We start from the raw sequence: 15533 nt of genomic DNA on the forward strand, positions 1-15533 counted from the left end.
GGACTGTGTGATGTATCGGCGAATAATGCGTGCAGATCCCAGATTATTATTATCTACATGTAATATTTGTTTGTGGGATTAACATAACTCAAAAACCACTGGTCAAATTGACACAAAATTTTGACACAATACACCTAACAGTCCAACGAGTGTCCATCACCCCTATACACACACACACACAAACACACACACAAAACCAGCGGAACAGACTTAAAAACCTAAAAAATTACACCGTATATACATATACACATACACTCATATACATATACACATGCACACATTCATACACACACATATATATGCACAAGCACACACAAATATACACATATACACACATACATATACATACACACATATTTACATATACATATGCATACATATATACATATACACGTGCACACACATATACATATACACATATATACACAAATATGCATATAGACAAGCACACACATATAGACAATATGCACATACACATATAAACACATGAAAATATACACTCATATATACATATACAAAACGGGCAACAGCAACGGCATTGTCTGTAGCCTCCAACAATTCATAGAATCATAGAATCAAAGAGTTGGAAGAGACCTCATGGGCCATCCAGTCCAACCCTGCACCAAGCAGGAACATTGCATTCAAATCACCCCTGACAGATGGCCATCCAGCCTCTGTTTCAAAGCTTCCAAAGAAGGAGCCTCCACCACACTCCGGGGCAGAGAGTTCCACTGCTGAACGGCTCTCACAGTCAGGAAGTTCTTCCTCATGTTCAGATGGAATTTCCTCTCTTGTAGTTTGAAGCCATTGTTTCGCGTCCTAGTCTCCAAGGAAGCAGAAAACAAACTTGCTCCCTCCTCCCTGTGGCTTCCTCTCACATACTTATACATGGCTATCATATCTCCTCTCAGCCTTCTCTTCTTCAGGCTAAACATGCCCAGCTCCTTAAGCCGCTCCTCATAGGGCTTGTCCTCCAGACCCTTGATCATTTTAGTCGCCCTCCTCTGGACACATTCCAGCTTGTCAATATCTCTCTTGAATTGTGGTGCCCAGAATTGGACACAATATTCCAGGTATGTATGTATGTGTGTGTATATATGTGTGTGTATATATATATATACACACACACACACACACACACACATATATACATATACACATGCACACACAAACATACATATATACACACATATACACATGCACACATACATTCACACATGTATACATATACACATGCACACACATATACATACACACATATATACACACAAATAGACAAGCACACATATATAGACAATATGCATATACACATATAACCACGTGCATATATACTGTCATATGTACACAAATATATAAACACACATAAACACATATATACACACACAAAACACATATACACAGACTGGGCCACAGCAACGCGTGGCAGGAGACGGCTAGTTATTATTATTATTATTATTATTATTATTATCATCTATCACTTACTAAAAAAAATTAGATTCACAGCTTTTCTTTTTTACTCACAGGAAGAATATAACCGACGTAACTTCACCGAAGTTGTGTCTCCAAATGTCTATAACATTAAGCTCTGGGAAACATCTGGTCATTGGCAACACTACCATGAAAACATGTTTTCATTTGAGGCTGAGAAAGAAAAGTTTGCCTTGAAACCAATGAACTGTCCTGGACACTGGTTTGTGATTCTTCTCCTTATTTCCATCTTGTCTTTACCAATTGTATAATATAATATAGTATAATTATATAATTATAGTATAATTATAGTATATATAATTATAGTATAATATTATAGTATATTGTATATACATATAATATTTATAATATAATGTAATACAATATAATACTACTAGTAATAGTAATACAATATTATAACTATATATTTACATTACATGTAATATTACTAATAATATTACAATATAATGCTATAGTGCAATATAGTAATATATAATACTAATATTGTACTATGCAAATAATATAATATATTGTATGAAAATATATATTGTAAGCTGCTCTGAGTCCCCTTCGGGGTGAGAAAGGTGGCATATAAATGCCGTAAATAAATAAATAAATTATTGTTTCCAATTAAGTTTAGTAATTGTAAAAATGCAAAATAAATTAGAAAGAAAAGCAAGATCCAAGTGGGACATGTATATAAAGTGGAGCCGAATATGGTTGTTTGGCCTAAGAAACTGTTTTAACAACGTATTGTCGAAGGCTTTCATGGCTGGAATCACTAGGTTCTTGTGGGTTTTTTCGGGTTATAGGGCCATGTTCTAGAGGCATTTCTCCTGACGTTTTGCCTGCATCTATGGCAAGCATCCTCAGCGGTAATGAGGTAATGTTTTAACATCTCTTTTAGCCTGATGTTTGCCCATCGCCCCCGTTCCTGGAGGGAGCTGCCTTTAAGACTTGCTGACTTTGGCGTTCTTCACCGGAATGAACTTTCAGGGACTCTGAGTGGTTTGACTCGGGTTCGCCGCTTCCAGCAGGATGATGCCCATATTTTTTGTACAATGGAGCAGGTGAGAATCTCTGTTGGAAGCTATTGGGGGAGTGGACTTATTAACAAAAGACCCTCCTCATAAATGTACAGCAGAGTAACTTATCAACAGCAGCGTGACCGAGCACCAGTAGCCAAAAGAGATAAAAAGAACAAAAACCACACAGACCAATGTTATCTCTTCCTTAGGAGGCTTCTCTTTGTAGTAAAATAATATAGTTGCACTATTTACAATGACAAGGTTTCCAAACACCAATAAAGTTACTGCATATATTCGAGTATAAGCCTAGTTTTTCAGACCTTTTTTTAGGCTGAAAAAGTCCCCCTCGGCTTATACTCGATTCAAGATTATTTATTATTTTACTCTGTTATAAATACATAATAAATGCATTATTATTATATTAAATTTATTATTTTACTATATTATTGTTGTTATTATTGCATTTATTATTTTACTCTATTTATTATTGTTAATAGTACATTTCCATTATATTACTCTATTATTATTATTACCTTTATTATTTTAATCTATTGATTTTTATTGGAATGATTTAATCATAGAATCATAGAATCAAAGAGTTGGAAAAGACCTCATGGGCCATCCAGTCCAACTCCCTGCCAAGAAGCAGGAATATTGCATTCAAATCACCCCTGACAGATGGCCATCCAGCCTCTGTTTAAAAGCCTCCAAAGAAGGAGCCTCCACCACACTCCAGGACAGAGAGTTCCACTGCTGAACGGCTCTGACAGTCAGGAAGTTCTTCCTCATGTTCAGATGGAACATCAGAGTTGGGCAGTCTTATCTTAAATATTCAAAAACATTTAACCTCTTAATGCCTTGATTAATGTAATTTTATTTGTATCTATTTTTATTTTGAAATTTACCAATAGCTCCTGCATTTCCCACCCTCGGCTTATACTCGAGTCAATCCATTTTCCCAGTTTTTTGTGGTAAAATTAGGTGCCTCGGCTTATATTTGGGTTGGCTTATACTAGAGTATATACGGTATTTATACTTCCTTCTTTGCTTCGAGACTAAGCTTCTTTCTCATGCAGATAATCAGATTCGCTCTCACAGAGCCTCTTCTCACACTGAACTTACACAGGAGCTTCACACAGTAGCTTTACACATAGCAGCCTTCACACTGGAACTTTACACATGATGGCCTTCAACCTGGGGCTTCTCTCACCAGGCCTACTCACACTGAGGCCTTTCTCACACTGAGGCCTACTCACACTGAGGCATTTCTCACACTGAGGCCTTCTCACACTGAGGTCTTTCTCACACTAAGCTCTTTCTCACACTGAGGCCTGTCTCACACTGAGGCCTTTCTCACACCGAGGCCTTTCTCACACTGAGGCCTTTCTCACACCGAGGCCTTTCTCACACCGAGGCCTTTCTCACACTGAGGCCTTTCTCACACTGAGGGCTCTCTCAGACTGGCACCTCCTAACACTGAGGCCTACTAAACTACAGACACGCCTGCTTATATAGAACTACAGCTTTCGCTGAGTCATTGCATCCATTTAACTCTTTCAGTGCTTGACTTACATTTTTGTAGTTAAAAACAGCTTTTATGCAAGACCTGTCTTTAGTTTTGGCATTTCCTGTTATTATAAAATGTTTACTTTTTAAATTTTTAGATCGAAGAGGAGATGAAAGGCTGCCTGAACTTCTTACAGTCTGTATATTCTGTGTTTGGTTTTACTTTTCAACTCTATCTTTCCACAAGACCAGAAAACTTCTTAGGGGAGAAGGAAGTTTGGGACCAGGCAGAAAAGGTGAGACAATAAATGATTTAAAACTACGTTGTCAAAGGCTTTCATCACTGGAATCACTGGGTTTGGGAGAGTTTTCCGGGCTGTCTGGCCATGTTGCAGAAGCCTTCTCTCCTGACATTTCATCTATGGCAGGCATCCTCAGAGGTTGTGAGATCTGTTGGAAACTAGGAAAATTGGGTTTATATATGTTCAGGGCAGGAGAAAGAACTCTTCTCTGCTTGAGGCACGTGTGAATATTGCAATTTGGCACCTTGATTAGCATTGAATGGCCTTGCAGCTTCAAGATCTGGCTCGTTGCTGCCTGGGGGAATCCTTCATTGGGAGGTGTTAGCTGGCCTTGATTGTTTCCTATCTGGTATTCTTCTGAACCCCACCAACGATAGAATTGGGCCAAACCTCCCACACAGAAGCCCCATGTGGGCCACAGCAACGCGTGGCAGGGGATGGCTAGGTGGCTATAAAAGCATAGCACTGGAGGGCAAATCCTTCATAACTGTGGCACTTATGTAACTGGTACTTCAACATTTTTCTTCTTCTTAGCAACTTCAAAACAGTCTGGATGACTTTGGGGAGCCTTGGAAGCTAAATCCCGGAGACGGAGCATTTTATGGTCCCAAGGTTAGTAAAACTTGATCTGAAATTATGCTCTTACTGAAGCTTTCAGCTGTGAAAAATATTCTAATTACTGTCAATGTGTATCTTTGTAGATTGATATTAACATCAGGGATGCCATTGGGCGCTACCATCAGTGTGCTACGATCCAGCTTGACTTCCAGCTGCCCCTCAGGTTTAATCTCACGTATGTAGGGTAAGTTTGCAAAATGGAAGACTACAGGTAGTCAATGTGTTGTCGAAGGCTCTCGTGACCGGAATCACTGGGTTGCTGTGAGTTGTTTGGGCTGTCCGACGATGTTCTAGAAGCATTCTCTCCTGACGTTTTGCCCACATCTATGGCAGACATGCTTAGAGGTGGAGGGATCTGTTGGAAACAAAGCAAGTCAGGTTTATATATCTGTGAAATGTCCAGGGTGGGAGAAAGAACTCTTATCTGCTTGAGGTTGGTGTGAATGTTGCAATTGATGAACTTCATTAGCATTTAATGCCCTTGCAGCTTCAAAACCAGGATGCTTTCTGTCTGGGGGAATCCTTTGTTGGGAGGTGTTAACTGGCCCTGATGCTTTCATGTCTGGAATTCCTCTGTTTCCTGAGTGTTGTTCCTTATTTAGTATCCTGATTTTGAAGTTTTTAAAATACTGGTAGCCAGATTTTGTTCATTTTCATGGTTTCCTCCTCATTATCATTAATAATTATTATCATTAAGCAAAATACTCCTGACCTCACAATTGTGTCTGCTGTGAACTCATAATAATAATAATAATAATAATCATCATCATCATCTTAGACTTTCTAAGCAAATAGAACCGGTCAACATCACTGCGAGGCTGTAGTGAATTGTGTTTTTGTGTCAGTAAAATAATAATAAACTTTATTTATAACCCGCCTCCATCTCCCCAAAGGGGACTCGGGGTGGCTAACATGAGGCTGAGTCCAAAAACAATGCAGCAAAATTAGACATAGTATTTCATGTCTTCTCTTTGTTGACTTCTCTTTTACAGAAAAGACAGAGATGACAAGAAGAGGCCGGTTATAATCCATAGAGCTATTCTGGGGTCGGTGGAACGAATGATTGCTATTCTAGCAGAAAACTATGGTGGAAAATGGTACGTAGGATGATGTATAGTAATTAGGAAGAGATTTCGGAGTAGCATGGAGTAGAAGGCTCCTGTGACCGGAGTGCAAACTGCAGGACTCTGAAGCAGTTTTGCCCCATTAAACTCATTGGGGTTAAATACATTGGATTTCAATTGATTTGGGCTCAGTGTTGCTAAGGTTTGCTCACTGCGATCCTTATTTTGGCCAGGCCTTTCTGGCTCTCTCCCCGGCAGGTGATGGTAGTTCCTGTTGGCACAGCCAGTGAAGAATATGCTCAGCAGGTAAGGCCTCCGTCTTCGCAGAAAATGGACAAAATCAACCCCGTGTTTACATTAGGTGAAATGTTCTGAATGATAACAAGGATATATATTTATTTTATTTTGTGTGTGTGTGTGTGTGTGTGTGTGTGTGTGTGTATCTATATATATATAAATGCTCTGTGCATAATGAGTACCTTAAAAACAAAAGAACCAATGAACAAAATCACACCAAATTTGGCAACAGAACGTCTCACTACACAAGGAGTGACCATCACTCAAACATTTTTGATTTTGTCATTTGGGAGTTGTAGTTGCTGGGATTTATAGTTCACCTACAATCAAAAAACATTCTGAACTCCACCAAAGATAGAATTGAAACAAACATGGCACACAGGACTCCTCTGACCAACAGAAAATACTGGAACGGTTTGGTGGGCATTGACCTTGAGTTTGGGAGTTGTAGTTCACCTACATCCAGAGAGCACTGTGGACTCAAACAATCCCTCCTCCCAGTCGTAAGATACGGTCCTACAAGGGCCAGAAAAATAGTACAGGTCAATAACTGGCTTAGAAAATGGTGTCAGGAGGAGCGCTTTGGCTTCCTTGACCATGACCTGCTTTTCCAGGAGGATGGCCTACTGGCAAGGGATGGGGTGCATCTCACACAAGTAGGAAAACACGTTTTTGCTCACAGACTCGCAAACCTCATTAGGCGCACTTTAAACTAGGCCCACCGGGGGAGGGCGACAACAGCCTTGCGAACACTACTTTACCCACAACGTCAGGGAACCGCCAGAAGGCTAAACAGAGGGCTGCACAAACACAACGAGGACCAAGTACCGAAAGCACAATAATCCCAATTAAACAGCTCAGGGGAAGATCTCAGGGGCTGACATGTCTTTACACTAATGCACAGAGCATGGGAAATAAACATGCTTGCCTTTATACCAAGGGAGCATTTGAATGTCATGTACAATTTTGGCCTGGAGATAATAATCTGAAGTGATAATAGCATCCAATTTTTTGCCCTCTTAGGTGTGCAGTGACTTCTTTGAGGCTGGATTCATGGCAGATGTTGATCTAGATCAGAGTTGCACTTTGAACAAGAAGATAAGAAATGCTCAGCTGGCTCAGTATAATTTTATTTTTGGTACGTGTTTTTGGCAAAATGACGCCATAACCTTTTGGCAAAGTGTGAATGTGAATTGTGTTGCAAAAGGATTCAAGGAGACATATCCAAACCTCTTTTAAACATATATGAAACTCGTATGTATTATGGGCAAGAATGAAGTGGGGGGCAGGGGACAGTTCCACCTTGTCTCCTGCCTATGTCATCACTAGGGGACCCCTCCCCTCAGCACCACCTGCTGCTCTGGGCCAGAGTGAAGAGAGAGGGGGCCAGAAGACAATTCTACCTTGTCTTCTCTGCTAATAATTCTAATCTATCTATGTATATAATAAAAGTCAGTGTTTGTATGCGGCGGATGGAAGTGCGGCGGAAGTGCGGTGGACGTAGGGCAGTGTATGTGCCAGCTTTCTGATTGGCTGCCACTGTGGTACTATTTGCATATGGTCTCTGATTGGCTAGCCTGAAAGTTCCAAGATTCTGAGGTGACAAGAGAGGAGAGAAAAAGGGCTGAGGCTGTGTCAGAAAATTATCAATACAGACCAAACTTGGCACACAGAACCCGCAAGACCCACTCTACATCCTACTGCAAGTTTGGAGGAGGATGGACCATGGATGATGGGACTAGCAGTATCATCAATCACTTTCTGAGACCGCTGTGAACCTCATCCAATGACTGATCAAGACCAAACTTGGCACACTGAGTCTCCATGATGCACTCTACATCCTGGTGCGGTTTGGAGGAGGATGCACCATGGATGATGGGATTTGCAATATCTGCACTCCCTTCCTAAGACCAATACAACTGCCAACAGTGATGGATCAGGACCACAATTCACACTGAGAGCCCGCATGACCCACTCTATATCCTGGTGCAGTTTGGAAGAATTTGGAGATGGATGATGGGACTTGAAGTAACTTTACTCACTTCCTGAGACCACTGAGATCCTCGCCCATGACTGATCAAGACCAAACTTGGCACACAGAGCCCCCATGACCCACTCTACATCCTGGTGCACTTTCGAGGAGCAGAGACCATGGATGATGGGACTTCAAGTACCTCCACTCCCTTCCCAAGACTGCTGCAACCCTCATCTAATGACCAATCAAGACCAAACTTGGCACACAGAGCCCCCTTGACCCACCCTACATCCCGGTGCTGTTTGAAGGACGGACGATGGATGATGGGACTTGCAGTACCTTCACTCACTTCCTGAAACCACAGCAACATTCATCCAAATAATAATAAAGATCAAACTTGTCACAGAGAGCTCCCATGGGACTCTCAATATTCTGGTGAGGTTTGGGGAGTACGGACTATGGATGATGGGACTTCAAGTACTTCCACTCACTTCCCAAGACTTCTGCAACACTCATCTAATGACCAATCAAGACCAAACTTGGCACCCAGAGCCCCCATTACCCACTCTCCATCCTGGAGCAGTTTGAAGGAGGATGGACCACAGATGATGGGACTTGCAGTACCTTCACTAACTTCCTGAGACCACTGCGAGCCATACAAATAGCTGATAAAGATCAACCTTGATACACAGTTCCTTTCTCAAATAACCCGGGCAGCGCCGGGTCCCTAAGCTAGTAATATAATATAATGTAATGTAATATAATATATTGTGTATACATATAATATTTACAATATTATACTGTAATACAATATACTACTAATAATATGCTATTATAATTATATATTACATGTAATATTACTAATCATGTTACAATAGAATGGTATAGTGCAATATAGTAATATACTGTATTATAATATATTACTATATTGCAATATATAGTAATATATATGGGATTTTGGCCTGCATCAATAGGAGCATAGTGTCTAGATCTAAGGAAGTAATGCTACCCCTCTATTCTGCTTTGGTTAGACCACATCTGGAATATTGTGTCCAATTCTGGGCACCACAATTCAAGAGAGATATTGACAAGCTGGAATGTGTCCAGAGGAGGGCGACTAAAATGATCAAGGGTCTGGAGAACAAGCCCAATGAGGAGCGGCTTGGGGAGCTGGGCATGTTTAGCCTGAAGAAGAGAAGGCTGAGAGGAGATATGATAGCCATGTATAAATATGTGAGAGGAAGCCACAGGGAGGAGGGAGCAAGCTTGTTTTCTGCTTCCTTGGAGACTAGGACGTGGAACAATGGCTTCAAACTACAAGAGAGGAGATTCCATCTGAACATGAGGAAGAACTTCCTGACTGTGAGAGCCGTTCAGCAGTGGAACTCTCTGCCCCGGGGTGTGGTGGAGGCTCCTTCTTTGGAAGCTTTTAAGCAGAGGCTGGATAGCCATTTGTCAGGGGTGATTTGAATGCAATATTCCTGCTTCTTGGCAGGGGGTTGGACTGGATGGCCCATGAGGTCTCTTCCAACTCTTTGATTCTATGATTCTATAATACTGATATTGTACTATGCTAATAATATAATATATTGAATGAAAATATATCTTGTAAGCCGCTCTGAGTCCCCTTTGGGGTGAGAAGGGCGGCATGGAAATGCTGTAAATAAATAAATAGTATATGGCTAGATAAATGGCCACCAGACTGGTAATAGCTCAGTAAGTATATTGTTTTAATGTTTTATGTCTTAATGTTTTATGCTTTTAACTGTTATAATTATTGCTGTTTTGTATTTTATTATGCGGCATTGAATTGTTGCCAATTGGAAGCTGCCCTGAGTCCCTCCAGGGGTTGAAAAGGGTGGGGTAAAAGTGTTCGAAATAAATAATAAAAAATAGTATTTATTTTTCGTGTCAGGAGCAAACCAAACAGTTATGTTGCATTTTTTAAGAAACAAACAAAATTTTAAGAAACAAACAAAACAAAACACAAAGTTTGCAAACTTGGTAGTTGATTAGATGTCCTTTGACCAGTAGCTGGCCTCTGGTGTTACTATAAGAAGGTCCTCAATTGTGCATGTGGCTGGGCTCAGGTTGCATTGCAGCAGGTGGTCTGTGGTTGGCTCTTCTCTACACTCGCATGCCGTGGACTCCACTTTGTGGCCCAATTTCTTAAGGTTGGCTCTGCATCTCGTGGTGCCAGAGCGCAGTCTGTTCATCACCTTCCAAGTCACCCAGTTTTCTGTGTTCCCAGGGGAAGTTTCTCATTTGGTATCAGCCATTGGTTGAGGTTCTGGGTTTGAGCCTGCCACTTTTGGACTCTTGCTTGCTGAGGTGTTCCAGCGAGTGTCTCTGTAGATCTTAGAGAACTATTTCTTGATTTAAGTCTTTGGCATGCTGGCTGATACCCAAACAGGGGATGAGCTGGAGATGTCTCTGCCTTGCTCCTTTCACTATTGGCTGCCACTTCCCGGCGGATGTCAGATGGTGCAATTCTGGCTAAACAGCGTAATTTCTCCAGTGGTGTAGTGCGCAGACACCCCGTGATAATGCGGCATGTCTCATTAAGAACCACATCCACTGTTTTAGCGTGGTGAGACATGCTCAACACTGGGCATGCATACTGAGCAGCAGAGTAGCATAGCGCAAGGGCAGATGTCTTCACTGTGTCTGGTTGTGATCCCCAGGTTGTGCCAATCAGCTTTCGATAAAAATAGTAGATAGCATGTAATTGCAGATTTTTGGTTTTATATAGCCAAGGTGTGTTTATGTTCTTATCTTAATTCCCCTCCCCCTTTCCTAAATAAAATTTACTTTTTTAAAAACATGACATATTACTGGGTTGTTGTAGGTTTTTCCGGGCTATATGGCCATGTTCTGGAGGCAATTTTTCTCCTGACGTTTCGCCTGCATCTATGGCAAGCATCCTCAGAGGTAGTGAGGTCTGTTGGAAGTAGGAAAAATGGGTTTATATATCTGTGGGATGACCAGGGTGAGACAAAGGACTTTTGTCTGCTGGAGCTAGGTGTGAATGTTTCAGCTGATCACCTTGGTTAGCATTCAATGGCTTGGAAGGGCCTGGGGGGAATCTTTTGTTGAGAGTGATTTTATGTGCCTGTTTGTTTCCCCTCTGTTGTTTTGCTGTTGTAATTTTTGAGTTTTTTAATAATGGTAGCCAGATTTTGTTTGTTTTCATGGTTTCTTCCTATTACGTTCTCTTTCCAGTGGTTGGAGAAAAGGAGAAAACTGACCGCACGGTGAATGTGCGCACGAGGGACAACAAGATCCACGGGGAAGTTTCCGTCACATCCGCCATTGCAAAACTGAAGACGTTGAAGGCTCTGCACTCTTTACACGCAGAAGAGGAATTCTAGTCCTTCCTCGTCTGTCTGAAACATTTCTGTGTGGAAACAAATCCCATGGATTCACCGACCCTAGTTTCCCCTCTAATAGGATTGGTGTGGGAAAAGGGCAATGACATGATGTCATGGGGCTTCATCTTAGCAAATTGGCTTCTCTACTCCACAATTTAATCTAGGAAAGCACATATAGATGCTGTTGCTGCTACTGACTAATAAGAAGAGTAAGAAGTCCTTGAAATAGAATATTTATAGTCATGTAAACAAAAGCATTTTGAGCCGTCTTGTGCCATTTGCTTAAGATAGATACTTCAATGTGTTTCAATGCCTTGCCACCAGGTTTGGTTGCTGAATGAGCCCAGCTTCCAGCAAAATCCTTTGCTTTTGAATGTCAAATTCTGTACCGTTCTGGGGTCGGCATCCAAGAGGATCTGCCTCCCAAGTCCCTGGCCTGAGGCTCTTCAATGGACTTTGGAGTATAACATGTATGTTTCACCCTCTCCTTTTTGGTCCAATAAAATATCCACAATCAATCTCACATTCCTGGCTTGGCAAGTTCATTTTCTTACTTGAAGTTATGTTGCCTATGGGAAGCATTTCTTAGCTTATATGTGCCAGAGCAATCAATAGCAAATCCAAACCACCCTCAGATCAAGTAATAGTTTTATTAAATGACTTGGGGAAGAGATGTCTTGTTATTAAGACTATTAGACAATGGGATATTTATTTATTTATTTACAACATATATATGCCGCCCTTCTCACCCCGAAGGGGACTCAGAGCGGCTTACAAGTAAAATGTAAATACAATATATTATATTATTAACATAGCACAATATTGATCTATATAAATATAAATGTAATGTTTGTTTCTGGGATTAACAGAACTCAAAAACCACTGGGGGAATTGACACCAAATTTGGACACAAGACACCTAACAACTCAATGTATGTCCTTCACTCAAAAAATTGATTTTGTCATTTGGGAGTTTTAGTTGCTGGGATTTATAGTTCACCTACAATCAAAGAACATTCTGAACCCCACCAGGTTTGGACACAAGACACGTATTAGGCCAACGAGTGACCAGCACTCAGAAAAACACGGAAAGACACAGCAGAAGGGACTTAAAACATCAACCAACCCCCCCCCCCAAACCATTACAACACATGCACAAAACCAAATATGTATACACAAACACACATATAAACACACATATATGCATACACATTCACAAAAAGGATGAAGAAAGGGAGAGAAGGAGGGATGGAAGGAGAGCAGGAAGGAAAGAAAGAAGGGTAGAGAAGGAAGGAGGGAGAGAAGAAGGGAAAGAAGGAGGGAAGGAGAGAAAGAAGGAAAGAAAGGTAGAGGAGGAAGGAGGGAGAGAAAGAGGGAAAGAAGGAGGGAAGGAGAACAAAAGAAAAGGGTAGAGAAGGAAGGGAGGAGAGAAAGGGAAAGAGAAGGAAGGAAAGAAAAGTAGAGAAGGAAGGAGGGAGAGAAAGGAAGAGGGAAAGAAGGAGAGAAAGAAGGAAAAAAGAAGGGTAGAGAAAAAGGGAGTGAAGAAGGGAAAGAAGAAAGGGAGAGAAGAAGGGAAAGAAGGAGAAGGGAGGAGAGAAAGGGAAGGAGAGAAGGAAGGAAAGAAGGAAGGAAGGAGGGAAAGAAGGGAAGGAGATAAAGAAGGAAAGACAGAAAGGTAGAGAAGGAAGGAGGGAGAGAATGAAATAAAAAAGTGAAAGGGGGAAGGAAGGAGAGAAGGAACGAAAGAAAGAGGGAAGGAAGAAAAGAGACAAGGCAGAATGGAACCAAAGAGCAAAGGAAGCGAGAAAAGAAACAGGTAGAGAAGGAAGAAAGAAGAAGGGAAAGAAAAAGAGGAAGGAGAGAAAGAAAGAAGGAGAGAAAGAGGGAGAGAAGGTTGGCCACAGCAACGTGTGCCAGGTACAGGTAGTCTATATAAATAAAAATGTAATGTTCGTTTGTGGGATTAATAGAACTCAAAAACCACTGGGGGAATTGACACCAAATTTGGACACAAGACACCTAACAGCCCAATGTATGTCCTTAACTAAAAAAAATTGATTTTGTCATTTGGGAGTTGTAATTGCTGGGATTTATAGTTCACCTGCAATCAAAGAGCATTCTGAACCCCATCAACGATGGAATTGAACCAAACTTGGCACAGAGTTCTCCCATGACCACCAGAAAATACTGGAAGGGTCTGGTGGGCAGTGTCCTTTGGTTTTGGAGTTGTAATTCACCTACATCCAAAGATGACTGTGGACTCAAACAATGATGGATCTGGACCAAACTACATGAATACTGAATATGTCCAAATGTGAATACTGGTGGAGTTTGGGGAAAAATAGAATCCTGACACTTGGGAGTTGTAGTTGCTGGGATTTATAGTTCACCTACAATCACAGAGCATACTGAACCCCACCAACAATAGAATTGGGCCAAACCTCGCACATAGAACCCACATGTGGGCCACAGCAACGCGTGGCAGGGAACGGCTAGTATTATATATAACTGTTTTGTACTATAACATTATACTGTAATATTGTTAGTAATATTACATGTAATATAAAATATATAATTATAACATATTATTATTAATAGTATTATGTTGTATTACATTATAATATCAATATTATATGTATATACGTTATATCTATATAAATAAAAATGTAATGTTTGTTTGTGGGATGAATTGCCCCAAATTTGGCCACAAGACACCTGCTCTCCTTCCATCCCTCCTTCTCTCCCTTCCTTCGTCCTTTCTGTGTATGTGTTTTTTGTATGTATATTTATTTATCGTGTCATCCGCAACCAGAACATTGTATTACATTTCTAACAGAACAAAACAAACAAACAGATTAAAAAAACACACAAATTTTGCAAACTTGGGTAGCTGATTAGATGTCCTTTGACCAGTATCTGGCCACTTGGAGTGCCTCTGGTGTTGCCGCAAGGAGGTCCTCCATTGTGCATGTGGCAGGGCTCAGGTTGCATTGCAGCAGGTGGTCAGTGGTTTGCTCTTCTCCACATTCGCATTTCGTGGATTCAGCTTTGTGGCCCCATTTCTTAAGGTTGGCTCTACATCTCGTGGTGCCAGAGCACAGTCTGTTCAGCGTCACCCAGTCTTCTGTGTGCCCAGCGGGGAGTCTCTCATCTGGTATCACCCACGGATTGAGGTGCTGGGTTTGAGCCTGCCACTTTTGGACTCTCGCTTGCTGAGGTGTTCCAGCGAGTGTCTCTGTAGATCTAAGAAAACTATTTCTTGATTTAAGTCGTTGATGTGCTGCTGATACCCAAACAAGGGATGAGCTGGAGATGTCTCTGCCTTGGTCCTTTCATTATTGGCTGCTACTTCCCGGCAGATGTCAGGTGGTGCAATACCAGCTAAACAGTGTAATTTCTCCAGTGGTGTAGGGTGCAGACACACCGTGATAATGTGGCATGTCTCATTAAGAGCCACATCCACTGTTTTAGTGTGGTGAGATGTGTTCCACACTGGGCATGCGTACTCAGCAGTAGAGTAGCATAGAGCAAGGGCAGATGTCTTTACTGTGTCTGGTTTTGTTCCCCAGGTTGTGCCAGTCAGCTTTCGTAAGATATTGTTTCTAGTGCCGACTTTTTGCTTGATGTTCAGGCAGTTCTTCTTGTAGGTCAGAGCACGGTCCAGAGTGACTTCCAGGTATTTGGGTGCGCTGCTATGCTCCAGTGGGATTCCTTCCCAGGTGATCCTCAGAGCTCGGGATGCTTGTCTGTTCTTGAAAGGCACATGTCTGTGTTTTAGATGGATTAGGGATCAGCTGGTTTTCGCTGTCATAGGTGGTAAGGGCACCTAGAGCTTTGGAGAGCTTCTGTTCTACCATCTCAAAGCTCCCCGCTAAAGTGGTGATGGCACAATCATCAGCATAGATG

At 41.5% G+C, this 15533-nt stretch overlaps 1 protein-coding gene across 1 annotated transcript in view; it reads left to right on the forward strand.

The window, feature by feature from the left end:
- The window catches only part of LOC132762617 (threonine--tRNA ligase 2, cytoplasmic), a 37492-nt gene extending 25341 nt beyond the window's left edge, over nt 1-12151 (forward strand). The window contains exons 11-19 of the mRNA XM_060755756.2: nt 1524-1690; nt 2375-2537; nt 4160-4297; nt 4838-4915; nt 5005-5105; nt 5914-6018; nt 6219-6291; nt 7306-7420; nt 11480-12151. Of these exons, the coding sequence (XP_060611739.2) occupies nt 1524-1690; nt 2375-2537; nt 4160-4297; nt 4838-4915; nt 5005-5105; nt 5914-6018; nt 6219-6291; nt 7306-7420; nt 11480-11628 (1089 nt within the window). The 3' untranslated portion in view covers nt 11629-12151. The remainder of the gene's footprint in view (nt 1-1523; nt 1691-2374; nt 2538-4159; nt 4298-4837; nt 4916-5004; nt 5106-5913; nt 6019-6218; nt 6292-7305; nt 7421-11479) is intronic.
- Nucleotides 12152-15533: the final 3382 nt, after the last annotated feature.

The sequence above is a fragment of the Anolis sagrei genome, chromosome 9, assembly GCF_037176765.1.
Source record: "Anolis sagrei isolate rAnoSag1 chromosome 9, rAnoSag1.mat, whole genome shotgun sequence".
Taxonomy (NCBI): domain Eukaryota; kingdom Metazoa; phylum Chordata; class Lepidosauria; order Squamata; family Dactyloidae; genus Anolis; species Anolis sagrei.